The 16,753-nt window shown below is 35.8% G+C and overlaps 1 protein-coding gene across 1 annotated transcript in view; it reads right to left on the bottom strand.

The window, feature by feature from the left end:
- LOC120772826 (retinal homeobox protein Rx) overlaps window positions 1-16,753 on the bottom strand; it is a 59,125-nt gene that overhangs the window by 21,372 nt on the left and 21,000 nt on the right. The window contains exon 4 of the mRNA XM_040101633.1: window positions 16,467-16,633. Within this exon, the coding sequence (XP_039957567.1) occupies window positions 16,467-16,633 (167 nt within the window). The remainder of the gene's footprint in view (window positions 1-16,466; window positions 16,634-16,753) is intronic.

The following is a 16,753-nucleotide window of genomic DNA, read 5'->3' as shown; positions in this document are numbered from 1 at the left end:
CGCTTTCTGTAGCCTAACCTAGTTGTTCCATAGAACACCATAGGACTTCTCTTAGCCTAGCACTCCCGCTTGGAAGATGCTAACTCTAGTTTAGTAGAGGAAAGATAGTGAGATATCAGTGTAGTTGGAGTATACTCTTGTTCCTACTCCACAGTCTATTTTGCACCCATCTTCTAAGACCTCCAGAGAAATTTTCTTAGAAAAATGTTAATGTATAATGTTAGTGTTTGAGCTCTCTCCCGAAAGTCACTTATAAAATTTGTGAAATACGTATTAAAATCATTGGCATTGATGGATGTTAGAGGGTTTGATTTAAAAAATATATTCATCGGAGTTTCTTATTAGAAATCTCCTAAGAAAAGACACACACTTCTCAAGGTTTCATATGTACAATTTCTCTAATGATTTGACTTTGTTCTGGAAACATAACACTTGTGGATTGGCCGAGCAGAATAGACTTTGTTATAAATCATCATCATTAGCCTCATAAGCCATTGCTTGAAGTTGGTTGCGGAAATGGAATCGAGCGAGGTAAAAGCTTTATTTCCACCGAACAATCATATTCTAAAAGAGACGAATCAAAAATTATAGAAAAAAACAATTCCTAGATCGTAACTACAAAACTATTTGTTGCAATTTTCTTGGTAAAGTCCTTTACCTAATTTTCCATTCACCTGCAGTGTCAACAAATTAACCCCTTTTGTTTTAGTTCTAGGTTTCAATTAATTCAATCGAATAATGGGGCATGCAACGCACCTATGCCATACTTTTACAGCTAAATCAGCTAGGACCTAATTAAAGCCACGTAAATGACGGAGGGGATGTGGGTAATGGCAAGGCATCAAGGCCACTTGCTTGTTTCACTTCGCTACTTTGTCTCACACGCATGCAAAGGCAACAGCAAGCAAAAGAAAAATAAAACGCCAACTAACAACTAATTGATGGAGTTGTTAAAGCGCTCACAGGTGAATTATGAATCCAGAGCTGGCAGGTGAGCCACCCCACAGCACACTAACGAGCTTAGCAGCTCACTTGCCAGCTGATTATGCATGATTTGTTATGACAAAATGAGTTAGTGGAACATTGTGTGTATACTTCCAAATGCTTCACCTCACTCACGTCCTCATTCGCATTGCCATCGCACGGGCGAGTAGTTGGTGCACAGGCGGACAAGGTGGGAGAAGGGGCTGCGGCATAAATTAAAATTCCATCCTGTTTTGACGTTTTAGTTGATGTTTTAATTATTTTGCGTGCAAAGCGGAAAATTCATGGGACACGCACCTAACTTACATATGTATGTATGTATATACAGATACAGAAGTCACACATAGAAGTTGTTAGTTTTTTATGATTTATGAGCATTTTATAGCTAGTTCTAGTCTAAGCGTGTGCTAAAGTTGGCCTTTGAGTAATGCTTGGCTAAATTAAGTCACCGAAAACTGGGAAGTGATTAATTAGCACATCATAATTCTCGCGGCACACGACAATTTCGCCGCTAATAACAGCCAAGCGCTCCATTAGGCAAGCTATTGTGTGTGTGTGTGTGCGTGGATATTGGCAGCTTTCAGAAATTATTCAAAACGATAAAAATATTTGTTCGCCAAACGCATGGCGGCAAAGAAATGCGGAAAAGTTTCGGGAGAAATTAATTGAAAGCGGAAATGTAAGCCTAGCAGTGTGAGGCGCAGACACGTTTTAGCTTTTATGAGGCCCTCTGCGTCGAATACTGTACCTAAATGCATACGTAGTATGTAATGCCATATAATAATTAAGCTAATGCGTCAAAGTTGCCATAAAATTTACATTTTGGCTGCCCGCTCATTACTGTCGGCTTCCTCGCGCTCCTTAACTGCGCTTGTTGTTGTTGTTTTTATAACCCGCTTAGCCATTTAGCTCCACTCAAAATACTCCGATCGGTGCCGTAATCGGCTTTGCTTGTCATAATTAGTGCGTGCGCACTCTGCGCAACAACAACAACAACAACTATTCTTCGTTACAGTCATCCTTTCGCTCTGTGTCACAACAAATGTTTAATAACAAGCAGATTTGTAAAAATATTCTTGTTGCAGTGACATTTTCCATAAATGCACGCAAACATTCTCAGAAAATCTGCTGCACATACACATACACACACATTGCCTTACATATATTTCTGTAAATGTAAAATTATTTTACCTTTAATTGAAAGTATGCATGTATGTGTATGACCAGTCACCGATATTCCCAAGCTTTGTATTTTCCTGTTCGATTTTTGACAACTTAAGCTTGGATTGATTTAAATTGACAGTTCGATTATTGAGATTTTTGTTTGTATGCGCATTATTTATTATTATTATTGTCTGCCTTTGCTGTAAGAATATTATTATATATGTGTTTAAGTACATATATACATATGTACACTTGCATGTATGCATGTGTTAAGGAACAGCTTGTCTGGCCTCAAAGCAGATGATGAAGAAGGCGGAACAGGCTCAGGTGAAATTTGAAACCGTTAGTTAGGTACACATGCGCTTAGCTGAAGAATTTACATGGTGTAGACACGTGATTGATTGCACAGATTTAATTAGATTTAGAGTTGTATTTCATTAGGGAGAGTATCTCTGTGATTTTCGGTTTGTTAATAACGTCCTCGTAAAAGAGAACCATATATAAATTTAATACTTTTTTCTCACTTCAGAAACCGCTCTGCTGATTAAATACTTTGAAACTTTGTTTAGTTTTCCGAATTGACTGTCTTGGATGATATACCAGCTATGAAATCCAGCTGAAGGTGTTTTAGTCATCTGAAAAATTTTGCTGTAACTTAATCTAACCTGATTATTATATATTTCGTAGACGCATGAAGTCCTTAATATTAAAAATTTTATGAAAGAATAGTTAAGAAACCTTTCCATAATTCTCCCCATGTTTTTTAACGATCTCTATAATTTCATTTACAAATACAAAAGATTTGATAGCAGAGCTTAATTTTGATTATTCAGTTTGTATCACTGATATATCAGGTTGTTCAATAAGTTCGATAAGAGAGGGCGTTGCTACTGGCCATATTTTATGTTTTATCTTCATATGAACGTACGTGAAGTTTCATTTCAATCTGTCAATTCATTCTTTGTTTACAAGCCATTTAATGTCACCGTGTCACAGAATTTTTTTTATAATGGAAAAAATTAAATCACCTGCAGTGATAAAACTCATATTTTTGGATGGTGTGGCATCAAAAGAAATTCACGAATGAATGTTAGAAGTGTTTAATGATTATTCACCTAAAAATAGAACACTAGAAAGATGGGTGGCGGTATTTAAACGTGGTCGTACAAGCCTTGAAGACGATAATCGTCGATTGAGGGAAAGAGATTTAGTAGAGGCTCTACACATCACATTAGGCAGTATGAACCATATTTTAAGTGAAATTTTGGGTTTTTGAAAACTGTGTGCACAATGGGTGCCGCATTCGCTAACAATGGAACAAAAACACATTCGAATGCGACGTTATCAGCTACTTTTGAAGCGTTTTAAAAATGATAAAATGGATTTTGTGCATTGATTCATCACTATGGATGAGACCTGGGTCAATCACCATGATCCTGAATCAAAACAAGAGGCTAAAGAGTGGTGTGAACCTGGTTGTTCGACTTCGGAACGCGTTTTCCTCGAAACTTTGTTTTTGAAGTCGGTTGGCGAAATTTCTCGAGAACTACTCAACTGATCTTCATGAAATTTTACACATATTTGAGATACAATTCTTAAAGAATTTTTTTCGATTACAACTATTTGAAAAAAATGTCACGTAATTTTAACTGAAATTTTATTTTTTTTAATGTCTGTCAAAAATCCAATTTTTTGCTTTTTCTTTCCTTCACCCAAGTTCTAAGCTAAAGTTTTAACACGTATTTTTTCACTTTAGATGATTCTGTGAGGAGCTAGCCTGCCAATGCGAGCACATCCTTTTTCCGAGGGGTCATCGGATATGGCTTTGCAATGGCTGAGTTTATAAAATATTTTTTTTCCAAAAATTTCGGAATTTCTTTCTTAATAGTGTACGCTGGTAAGAATAAAAAATTCTAATAAAACATTTCATTTTTTATATGAGAAAAAATTTGTTAAAAAAGCTGCTTTTTAACCGAGAAAACCCATGTAACCCTTTAAATGGTATTTCAGATTCAACACTTTTCGGATGGCAATTATATATTCGGTCTAGTCTCCGCTAAGCGTTTGAATTAAATAGTTAAAAACCAACAAATAAAATAGTAGGGAAATAACCTCAAAACACAATAAAAACTGCTTAAGGTTTGTGCAGACTGTCTATCATACGAGTATACTTGGAAGGGAAAATTATATGAATGGAGCTCAATGTTTCACATTAAACTACCAAATCTTGAGAAGTTATACAGAAAACTTCAACGAAAGAGCCAAAAAGAATCATATCACTTCAAGAACAATGTGAGATTCCGTTTATTAGCCGAGAGCCCAATATATTATTTTAATTCTATTACTCAACAAAATAATTTTATAATATCTACATTGTTTAACTAAACAAATCATTTATACCGCACAAAATGTCGTACCAATACCCTGAAGTCATTAACCAAATTGATTTTGAATAACTAATCTCCACCACGCTCGGCAATTATGTTCTCACACGACCACTTCATGCACTCAACTGATTTCATTTTCTAATCAGTGGATACGAGTTTCCCACTAGAATTCCAAATTATCGCTTTCATTGTGTTGATTGAATCATCAAGTGGCTATTTATGACCAATTTCATCACACCATTTGCGGCGATCTGTCCGTCTCCCCATTAAGTAATTCAGTTAATAGAACATATTGTTAGGAAAACTTGGTCCGTGCCTCACGGGAATCACACGAACACATTTCGGTAAGAATGATTACTGCTGTTCTTGTAAATGCTTTAGCAGGAGACCTGTTAGCTGAGCATACCCAAGGGAATTGTTGGCTTGTGGTCATATTAGGCAAGCTAGAAGTTAAAAATATTATTTATTGGTGGATTACATATATGAAATAAAAATTCTAACTGTACTATAAATTTTCATATTTTTATTATATTTTAAAATATTTGCTAGATAACAGTCTCGATTACAAAACTCAGCTCTTGCTGAGAGATGGTTTGAAGTTCTCTATCTCGCTCGGAGTAAAATTAATCACCAATTGCTTTTATAGCGAGCCTAAAGAATAAATTTTCATATTAAGCAACGGATTTGGCTGACTGACGTTTTCGAAGTGTCTTTCGGTCATAATTGACCGGAACGTAGAGCAGAGTTTTTTGCTACTAGCCTCAGCTAAAGATAATCCAATCATTTTATGGTGTGACCATAAACACTTGCGTTGTCGTGGTGAGAACTCAAGGATGCCGAGAGGCTGATGCAGAAAAATAAATAGTTCAGCCACAGATGACAAGCATATAACAAATGAAACTTTTTTACGACGCTCATCTGAAGCCGAATGGTGAAAATGAGAGCGAGTAAAACGTGGCAATGCAAAAAATGAACACCGAACTGATTGCTTCGAATGCTTTCACGAGGAAAGTGAAAGAGAATTTGCGCTGATTGAGATGAATAGCAAAAAAGAAAATTGCACGTAATAAATAATAGAAGGACAAGCAAAAAGGAAAGGGGTGGACAAGTGTATTTCCTCTGTTTTGATGTAGCTAAACTTCGGTTGCACGGAGTTGGTTTGGAGCTCTTTAAGGACGCAATCACACGCCGAATTAGCCACAGACAGTTAATGTGGGAGTTCGACAGCATGTTGTGTTGCAAGAAAGCTATTTGCCGCCAAATGTGTGTCATACATATATTTATGTGTAAATGTAGTATGTGTGTGTGCTTTGTTTTATGCCTTCAATTGTTTGAAGAAAAGGGTTAATTAAAGCTTAACGCATTGGAAAAACTAGATAATTACAGTTAATTAATACAAAACCAAAAGGCCGCAACAAAAGATTGATTGACTGCATCGAATCGCGTTAGAAAGTGTTGAATAGAAAGCAGCGCATTCGAAGCGAGCGTTTTGTGAAAGCGGAAGTCAGTTGTGCACAAGTGAGTGTTCATATGTATGTATGTACATAAGTATATACAGGAGAAATGTACTTACATATGTATATACAAGCGATTATTGAGGAATACATATAAAACAAACCTTATAGATATAGGGTTTTCACAAGTCTCATAAAGTTATAAGTTATAACGATAGCATTGAGAATTGTAAATGTGTAAACTCATTTTTGTATGAAATCCAACAACACTTTTTTTAAACAAGTGTAAAAATTTATAATTTTACGATTTTACGATGCTTTACGACGAGTTGTGAGTACCCCAATAGTATATTATCACACTTTGCTCGGTCTTGTAGTGCTTTCAGCTTAGAAAGTTGTTGTTCTTTTGTGAACGTCAATGGAAAAAGGATCCAGATTTATAGTTTAATGATTTTAGTTTGCTAGGAGATTTGTTTCAAGAACTGGATACTGACCGAAACTCTTTAAGACATAATTGTCTGCTTATAATACCCTTCTCATGTGCATTAGTTCTAGTATAAAAGCGTGATTTTGAGCGGACATTATGTATAGTATGTCAGCTTTATACAATACCATACTCTATATTTCGATATCGGCTGTTCCGACAGCTCTTTCCGGTAGTTTCTGAGAGAGAAAAGAAGGTGTGAAAGATTAAAAGTTGATATCTCAAAAACTGAGAGACATACAGACGGACAGTCGAAAATATGTACTTTATAGTGTTTCCAATAATTTTCGAAAGGCGTTTTATTTAATAAATATATAAGAAAATGTACATTTCTTGATTTTATATACTTTAGTAATCGGAGTTTCATTTTGAAAAGTACTGAACACTGAAAAAAGAAATTTAACGGTGAGCACGAATTTTCAGCTTAAAAATAGGTTGAATACAAAAACCAAAAAAAAAAAAACAAAATATTAATACCTTAGATGACTACCGTAAATGATAGAAATACTTTAAAATTTTAGTTTTTGACAAAAGGACCGTCACATAAGCAACCATGACATCGCTAAGGAACTTAACATTCGTGACCAAACGGTGTTGAATCATTTAAAAAAGGTTGGCTACAAAAAGAAGCTCAATGTTTAATATATTTAATTGACCGAATTAACATCTGCGATTCTTTGCTGAAACGAAATGAAATCGAACTATTTCTGAAGCGAACGGTAGCAGGCGACGAAAAGTGGATCAAACACGATAATAGTGTGCGAAAGGATCATGGTGGTGAAGCTCAACAAATGGTTACAAAGCCCGGATTGACGCCTTGAAAGGTTATGCTGAGTGTTTGGTTGGATTTCAAAAGCATCATCCACGATGAACTCCTTTAGTCTGATCGAACAATTGATTCTACATTTTACTGTCAACCACTGATGAGATTGAAGCAAGCAATCGAAAAAAACGGCCAGAACTGATCGACAGAAAGGGCTTCGTCTTCCATCAGGACAACGCTGGACCACACACATCTTTGATTACTCGACAAAAACTGACCTTGCACCATAGGACTATCATTTATTTCGGTTAATGCAGAACTCCCTTAATAAAGTAAAGTTGGCTTCAAGAGAAGCCTGTGGAAATTACTTGTCGCAGTTTTTCGCCGAGAAACCAGAAAAGTTTTGCATTGCTGGAATAATGTCTCTAGCGGAAAAATGGCAAGAAGTGGTCCACCAAAATGATACATATTTGGCTCATTAAGGTTCATTATAAACACAAAAAAATAAAGAATAAGTTGAAATTTGATTAGAAATACGAAAAGACTTTTCCGAACCAACATTTACAAATACATTCATGGCTCCGAAGCAAACAAAATTGATTTTTGGAAACTCAGAACTGGAATGAAGAAGTAGGCGCAAAGTATCCAAAGCCAAACAAATTAAAATGAAACTAATTTTTAGATTTTCATTATATAAATTTACTTATATGTACCTACGTCAGTATATGACCGCAGGCGTCCGCCTGTCACAGGTTGTTACCGCAAAGTGCAATTTACGAAATGTTTAATAAATGAATACTCACCAAAGCGATCTAAAGTAAGAAAAAATAAGACAAAGCTTTCCTATTTCCATTTCACATGTGATCTGGGGTTTAGTTGTGCGTGTGTAATGATAAATTAATGTTGAACAAATTTTCTTAACTTTGTTTGCAGAAGCACATTTTATTGCGAATAAATATAAAGCAAAGTAATGGCAACCAATAACCGCACAGGAACTATCAATTACAGTGCTAAGCAAAATGATTTAATCAGAGCATAAAACTGTCAAATAAAATTTGTGTGCCGCCCACTTTGCCAATGAGCCGCCACAAATATGCTTACTTCATAAAAAAAAGATGAATATATGGTATGGTATGTATGTATGTATTTAGTTGATAGAAGGTGGTAAGACGCTGAAGCGCCTAAACTGCCAGCACATACATACGTCACCTTCAATGTCCCACAATCCGCAGACACACACATACACACACTCACATGCAGACTGGCAATCAATTTTGTTCAAGGATGCAGTCCTTGCCCATATATATCATATAAATATGTATGTATAAAGTCTCATATGTACATACGTAAGTCTTCTGGTTAGTTTTTGTTGGGCGCTCGCTCAGGTATCTATCTCGTTAAAATGCCGAAAACAAATAAAAATGGCATTTCACTAACAAATCAAATGGATTTTTATTGCATTCGCTATTGCTTTTCGCTATTTTATACAATTTCTCGTGCCGTTATTGTTATTTTTATTTATTCGTATATTTATTTATTTTTTATTTCGTTCGCTTTATTGGAGTTTTTTTATTTGTTTGCTGATTCGATTTCATTTTGTTGTTTTTCGGTTGTCCTTTGCGTTGTTATATTGATTGCCTTCTGGAGTTATTGTTGTTGGTGGCGGCGCAATATTTGGGCTACCAACTAGAATACACACAAACATGTATGGGTATACATATACATACATACATATATACTTCGGTACATAATGTGTGGCGTGTTGCACATGTCACGCCAGCGCAGCCAATTTCACATATTCATTCCACAATAAATTAGCTCGTGTGTTCATACATACGTACATATACATGTGTTAAGGTGTATGCACGTATATCGGCGTGCAAATGTGTGCGTTTGTGGCTCAAAGTGCACTCGTACATGTCAATCTCATGCCAACATTTATTACTCGATTTGACTTTTATTTTTCCTAATACCCATTCAGCGATCACCATTTTGTGCTCTCATTTACATACCAATAAATTATTGTGATTTGTCCAATTTTTTCCGTTAGCGTTACCTGTGTTTGTCGAAATTTTATATCCGCCGCATTTAGAAATCAACAAAAGCAATCGTAAAGATTGCGATAAGCAAATTTTTGTAATTCTATACTCATTGAATAATTTTCCATAACAGCTGAGACATACACACATACACATATGCATATACATACATATAAAAGTTTGTGTTAAGTGTAGGAGCTGGAATTATTTATACAAGCTTCGGGAAGAGGTAATCTGCATAAATTTACAATATAGACTCGTAATAGTTATAAAAATTGTATTGCCTGTATTTCAAAGAGAACTTAAAGTACTGTTAAACTGGGCTCTCTTATACTACTATAAGCAAAAATACTAAGACTTTGTTCATAATATTCTAATTCTTATTTTATTCTTCAAAATCTATGTCGTCACCGTCAAAGTTGTCCCACTTGGCCCCAATACACTTGTGCCGACGTTTTCCAATCCTAGAAACAGTTGCTGAAGTCAATTTCTGGTATAGACTTCAATGCGCCTAGCAATTCACGTTTAACGTCATCAATTGACTCAAGACAGTTTCCCCGGAACGGTCATTTGAGTTTGTTGAATAAGGAGCACGGTGGTTACGGCACGATATTAGTTGAAAATTTGGCGAAAAACTCGCGAGGAATCAGTGCAGTTAGCAACAGTGCTTAATCTTGGTGCTAAAACCAAGAGTTGTCGACCCATAATTCCGGGCTCTATTTACAAAAACCTTCGCCCAAACGACGTATTCACTTAAATATTATTCCTTGTTGACAGTTTCGCTGGTGGAAAGGAATTCGGAGTGCACCACACCTAGATAATCGGAGAAAACTGTCAACATAATCCTAATTTTTGACCTACTATTCGGCCGATTGGTCGTCTGTTTGCGGGTCGTAAGCATAGATCACAAGACTCAACGCCAGTAATAATACGTTTCACGACATCCTGGTGGTCGCTTGATTGAAATTAAGTGATTTCGGAAATTATGTGATGAATTCACGATATTCACTGAATACTTCGTGCCAAACGTGAATTCGTGATAATCACTCCCCAAAACACTTTCACAACATTTTCAATGATTTCCTAGCTGATTTCCATTGGAAGAAACTTTTCGCGTGGTGAAAAAACATCTATCAAACATACACTGATTGACTTATACAAGTAACACGTTGTACCAATCGAGGGAAAAAATTTTATCAATTCGGCCACAGTTTAAATGAACCAGTCCGGGTCAAATTTGATCATCAAGGTACAGAATAGCCTAAAATATTACTTCAATAAGAATTTAAAACATGTTAATTCTTACAATTGAAGAGATTCATAAATGCTCCCTCTAATGTCTTGCATAATGATCTTTGGCAATTTTGTGAAGATATCTTGTCAAATGAAAAATTTTCCCTTACAAAGACTTGAGCTAGATCTGTCAGTTTGTGAGACAACTATATGCTATATACCGTGAAATAAGCTGATACTTGTAAAGTACTAGTCTGCTAATGCTGCTAGAAAAGTACGTGTGCAAAAATTCTGATTTAAGCAAAAACTGAGGGACTGGTTATCAATAGGCAGATAGATGGCCACTGAACATCTTGTTGATCTTTTATACATATACACTTTTAAAGGATCTCCGCCGTTACCGTCAGGGTAAGCGTATAAAAGCTATATTTTTTATCGAAAATGTAAGATCCGAAATTTAGAAGTTACCAACCTTGACTCCATCAAAGAAAGAATCGCAGCACAATTGCGAATGCGTCATAGCATTGTTTTAGTGAATACTCTCTACTCTCGTTTGGCGAATCGAAGATAGCTATGAAATCATATCTCTCCTCCTCAACTTGTACATATATTACTTACACTAACATAAAGCTTCTCCAGTTTAATTGCTTTAACCATTCTAAGGGTCTTAGTTATTGTAGGACGATATCCCGACAGATCCCTTAGAGTATCTTCCAAACATCTCACAAGGTATGAGATAATATATCAATGCTATATTATAGCGATTTCATTAATACATATATACATATATGTATGTATGCGAATGCATGTTAAAGGAAATATATTAACATTCTCGGAATTCTTACAATGACACATAAAATGTGGCCATTTAAATTTAGATTACAAACTATTGTCAATGTGAAAAGGCAAAAGGATACTAACAACTCATTGAAATGCAATTTACCGCAACAAAAAACCCAATCAAACTTTTTAAACTAACATTTAACAATTCTATTACGGAGCGAATAAACCAACTAACGGTACGACAATCAGCCGCACTCAATTGCAACCAAATAAATAAATAAATGCAAATAGTTATAAGCCAACAACAACAATAGCAACAACGAGAGAAAGAGCAACAAGAACGATTCCAATAAACTTTGAAGCAAATATATGAAAATGTGAATGTGATTTCGAAAACGAAAACGAAACGAATATTATTGTAAGCACATAAAAGTTTTCCATTTGATTTCGAAAAAAGGAAGTGAGCGATGCATAACGAGGGCAGCAGCTCGGCTGGGGAGGGCAGAGGCAAAACGAAACTTAATCAAAACAAATTTCCATCTAAACCAGCAATGTGAGCCCACAAACCACTAAACCGAAGCAATTTAACCAGGCAAATGCAAGCAAAATACCTAAACGACACGAGACCGCTTCCGTTGCCTTGGCCCACCACAAGCCCCCCCACTTCCACACTGCCAGTCGCTGCTAGGCTCCGCAAATGTTCGCATGTTGTTGCCCTCCATTTAACCGCAAAATGATTTGAGTATTTTACAAGTTTGCCCAAATAAAGCAGGGAGGGCCTGGCCTGCAACCCGCTCCCTTGTGGTACTGGGAAGGGTTGAGCGGCGGCGCATCTTGGTATTTGACACAATTTGAATTCGTGTCAATTTGACAAAGTGACACATAGGGGCCGAACGCCATAAAGCGCCATCTATAACTGCTGATAAACCAATTGTGCACGTGATGAAATTTCAAATGAAATTTCAATTCACGACGAAAAATGCTCGCAGTCACAATTTGCAGCGCGACGAACCCCTTTTACGACCGACAAGCGCCAAGCGCTCCTCCCACTTGTCACGAACCCCAAACGCAGTTATATCATTGCAATTCCATTCTACGATTCTGTCTTACAGCCACAGTAATTTAGCGTTTGCTTTGACTTCGGCGTTTGCGCCGGCGAGGAGAAAGGTGCTCGCACTCATAAGAAGTGTGGGCTGCAAAGTGGCTGAAAATTCACCGACTTACGTGCTGTATACGTATGTTTATATATACGCGACTCAACCGTGTTTGGCTGTGGCTGTTTGCCTCTTTGTGTGGCATGAATTGAGCGTGTGTGGGGCGCGCAACTTTGAGCGAGCAAAGTGAGACGACATTTTTATTGCAGCGCGTTGTGTTGGTGTGGTGACAATTTTTATTTACGTCCTGTAGTTGTTGCTGGTGTAATGTTTAGTCAATAAAAATGATTTGTCAAATCACGAAATTTGATAGTCTCTGCGCGGGGTTGCTGGCGGCGGTCCTAAGGCCTTTTCGATTAATATAAAAACTATAACGCAAATAAATAATTTGTGTGTACATACATACAAATGTGTCGAAAAATATCCTAAGGCGATGGTTTTAAAATATATTATAAACAAATTGAACTCAGAAGATTTTTTTTTGTAAGAATAATGCATTTATTGGATACAATTTTTCATTGAAATATTTTAATAAAACATTATGCGACGAAATGGTTGTGATTCTCAGCAAATCTTTTTCTGTGTCCTTTCATTTTCTCTTGCCGAGAACGATTTTCGATATTTCGAAAATTTTCCCAAATTAAAGTATATTACTTGAGAGCAAAAAAAAAATTATTGAAAGATAAAGATATTTCGTGTACTGCTAGGATAGTCTAAGCAACTCTGCGGCCAATCTGGAAGGTTATACCACCAAGTTTTGACAGTTACGTAGTAGATCCAGTCAATATTTAATCTCCTGGCATGGTCTAATGGTCAGATACATGCACTACTTGGTTTTGGGTTTGCTTTCAGTTTTCGACTAACCTCAAAATAATAGCGAAAGCACGGCAGAGTAATGTTCAGCTACAAAAAAGATTTGATGATCAAATGTTCGATGACGAGTCATTCAGCATTTTATGAGATCAAGTCGCATAGCAATGGTGTGGCAGTGGTGCAGATATTAGTTAACGGGTATTTTAGTCTAGTAATTTGAAAAAAGCTTTTTTTTACAAAATTCGATAGTTGAGATTGTCAAAAATATCTCCCTAAAAATTTTTCGAAATTTTTTATTTTTTCACATTTTTTTCGAAATTATGGCTGCTTTATTGCCGTGGTAACTGGACGTTAATGTAAAATTTTAAACGACTATTCTCGAAACAGCTTCGATTTCTACATAACTGATTCTCTTGAAATTTGATAAAAATCCTTATTCTACATCTCTCTATCGTGCCTGCCTAAGATTTTAGAAAATTTTAATTTTGAGTATTCAAAATAAGATATTAAAATTATTTTTGAAGTCTACGCGTTTTTGTGAGTTTTTTCTTTGGCAAAGGTCAATCCAATAATTACATCTTTGCTAATGAAGAATTTCTTTAATATCTTTGTTGTAGATTATACGAGAGTTGGAATCTTGTCAACTAGGAACCACCGTTTGTTTTGATTATTTGATGTTTTGATTATTTATTCTTAGTTTGAAAAATGCCTATGATTCATCTTATTTCCAGGTAAAGGAGGCTAAGCCTTAAAACTTATTTAAATTCAGGAGACTTACTGTTTTATCGTCACATATCAGTCGGAATCTGAATTGTTTTCTTTTTTTAACGGAAAAAGGTGTACATCTGGCAAGGATCTCTTATTTACTTTGGTAACTCCAATAAATGTGAAGGGGGAATGCTGATATCTAACGTTCTAAAAGACAATTCCTCGACTTGTGCTGTTCTCAACGTGAAATTGAAAAACTAAATCCATTCATCTAGTTTAAGATATCTTAGAAAAGCAAATTCTCAAACATATTTATATATTTCACTATCGTTTAACCACTTTAAGCATATTTTTCCTTATATAATTTGTCTTCAAACTTCATCGTGTCAAAGCTGCTGGTTAAGAAAGACCATAATTTAATCAAAATCAAAATATTTCCAATAACAAACTTTCCCAATGCTGCCATTCAACCTGAGGACTCGTCTTCGGCTTATGAACTTCTTGCATGGTTACATTTATTGGGCTGTGAGGGGTATCCACGCAAGCTCCATTTGGCATTCTTTTTTGTAGACGAACACATATACATACATAAGTACATACAAACATTATTTGTTTGTGATATTATTTGTTTTCCCCAAAAAAATGAGAGACATAAATATATGGCAAATGCCTTTCGTGCGTGTTTTTTATGTTGCACTCTACACTATGGAATTTATGAGGCTCTGCCGCAATTTACCACCAACGAAGGCGACACCGTAGACGTTACCACAATTGCCGGCAAGCGCAAACAAGTTCATCGCGCCGACGACATGGTTTCGGTATGCTCATTGCCCATATTTGTCTTGCTTAAAAGTTGGCGCTTCTTATGAGTTGCGGGGTTACGGAGTTATTTGCACACCGAGGTGAGGTTATAACTTAACTCCTAATTTGTGGGTCTCCCCGCGACTCTGGCTGCAAGCGCTCCTTCTGCAATCGCTTGGCTGTCTTAAGCGATTGAGACATAAATTTTAAATAAGAATTGCATATTTTTTACCGTTATTCGCACTAACTTGCTATTTTATTTGGCTGTATGTTTGTATGTATTGTGGATATTTGCATTTTGGGGAAAACAGTAGTTATTGCTCAGCCAGCACTATATTTACATTTAACGGGACTTGTCTTTTTAACCACAAACTTTTTACAAAGCTTTTAAGTTCCATAAATCACTGTCAAAAAACTTAATTGGATAAGCATGGCTCATATATATACATACATATGTAAATATCTATATTCACGTTCTTCGTGTAGCCTCGTTATTTGTATTTGGTTAAAATTAATTACGAACGGAAATTAACCAATTTCCTACGAAGTGAGACTGCGTACGAATTATTTGGCTAAGGTTTACACTTACGAACTGTTTGGGAATATATATGAATTCACAAGGTAATATATAATACATATTCGGAAATTGAAATAATCGATAAAAGTAATGTATTTCAAATATTCTTTAGGAACCGTATAATAGTAACTCTCCACTTTAACCCTGTTTTATTGAAAAAAAAATTTACATCACTATTTCAGAATTTCTTCAGCAATGTGGAGAGTCACTAGTACTGCATCAAAAAATCGAACTATGTTTTGTTGTTTTATTAAACTCTAGAACACCTCTAGAATATTGTCCTAAATTTTTGATCCGAGAAATGGTTTCGGAGATACAGCCTTGAGAACTTGTGCGTTCGAGACTAGGCTAAGTGCGCCGTCTTTAAACGTGTTTTTCTTGAAAATGTGCTTTTAAAGTTGGTTGGCAAGATTTCTCGACTACTCAACCGATCTTCATGAAATTTGGCATAGCTCTTAGAGATACAATTCTTAAAGACTTTGACGAAGCTGTTTTTATGAATGTCTGCCAAAAATCCAATTTTCAGTTTTTTTCCTTCGTCTAAGTTCTAAGTTAAGGTTTGAACTAAAACACTTATTTTTTCACTATAGATGATAAAATATTTAATTTTTTATATGAGAAAAAAATTGTTGGAAAAAGACTGATTTTTAACCGAGGAAACCCATGTAACCCCTTAATAGGATCCATATAATAGTAAATCTCGACATTAACCCTGTGTTATCTTAGAAACAAATACTCTCATCAACATTTCAGAATTTCTGCAGTAATGATGAGATCTTCGAATCGCCCTTGTACTTTTCATTGGTAATACATCGGCTGCGATCTTATCCAGCACCAAGCTCGAGATATCTGTAAACCTGAATGTGGGTATGAAGAAACCTGCTTGATTAAAGAACCACCCTTTGGCTTATTTAGATTGGGTGCGAAACTATATTGGCAATAAATGGTGATATGAGGAAGTTAGGACACAAATCAAGAAGAAGATTAATACCAATTTTAATTACTGATTTTATATACAAAAACTTAGAGGGATGCTCCAACCCTGACTATCAAAAAATGGCAAAATTTAGGCATCAAATTTAGCAGTAATTCTTAACCCTTTCCCAATATATTGTAGCTCACCTGCACTCTGACTTCGGGCAAATTGACTTTCATAGCTAATTCCTCGCGTGAGTACACATCCGGGTAGTGTGACTTCTCAAAAGCTCGCTCCAGTTCGTGGAGTTGATATGTTGTGAATGTTGTGCGATTCCGGCGGTGTTTCTTCTTGGAACAATTGTCATCTTGAGCTGGAGAATTGAATAAAAATAATTTATTATAAGTTTTCAAAGCATGGTAAGTTAAAACACTATATTAGAGTCACGATAGCTGTTGCTCACTAAAATCTCTTCGAAGAGCACGGAGCTTAA

This window comes from Bactrocera tryoni, chromosome 3 (genome assembly GCF_016617805.1).
Source record: "Bactrocera tryoni isolate S06 chromosome 3, CSIRO_BtryS06_freeze2, whole genome shotgun sequence".
In the NCBI taxonomy this organism is placed as follows: domain Eukaryota; kingdom Metazoa; phylum Arthropoda; class Insecta; order Diptera; family Tephritidae; genus Bactrocera; species Bactrocera tryoni.
This window is presented reverse-complemented; position numbering and strand designations above follow the sequence as displayed.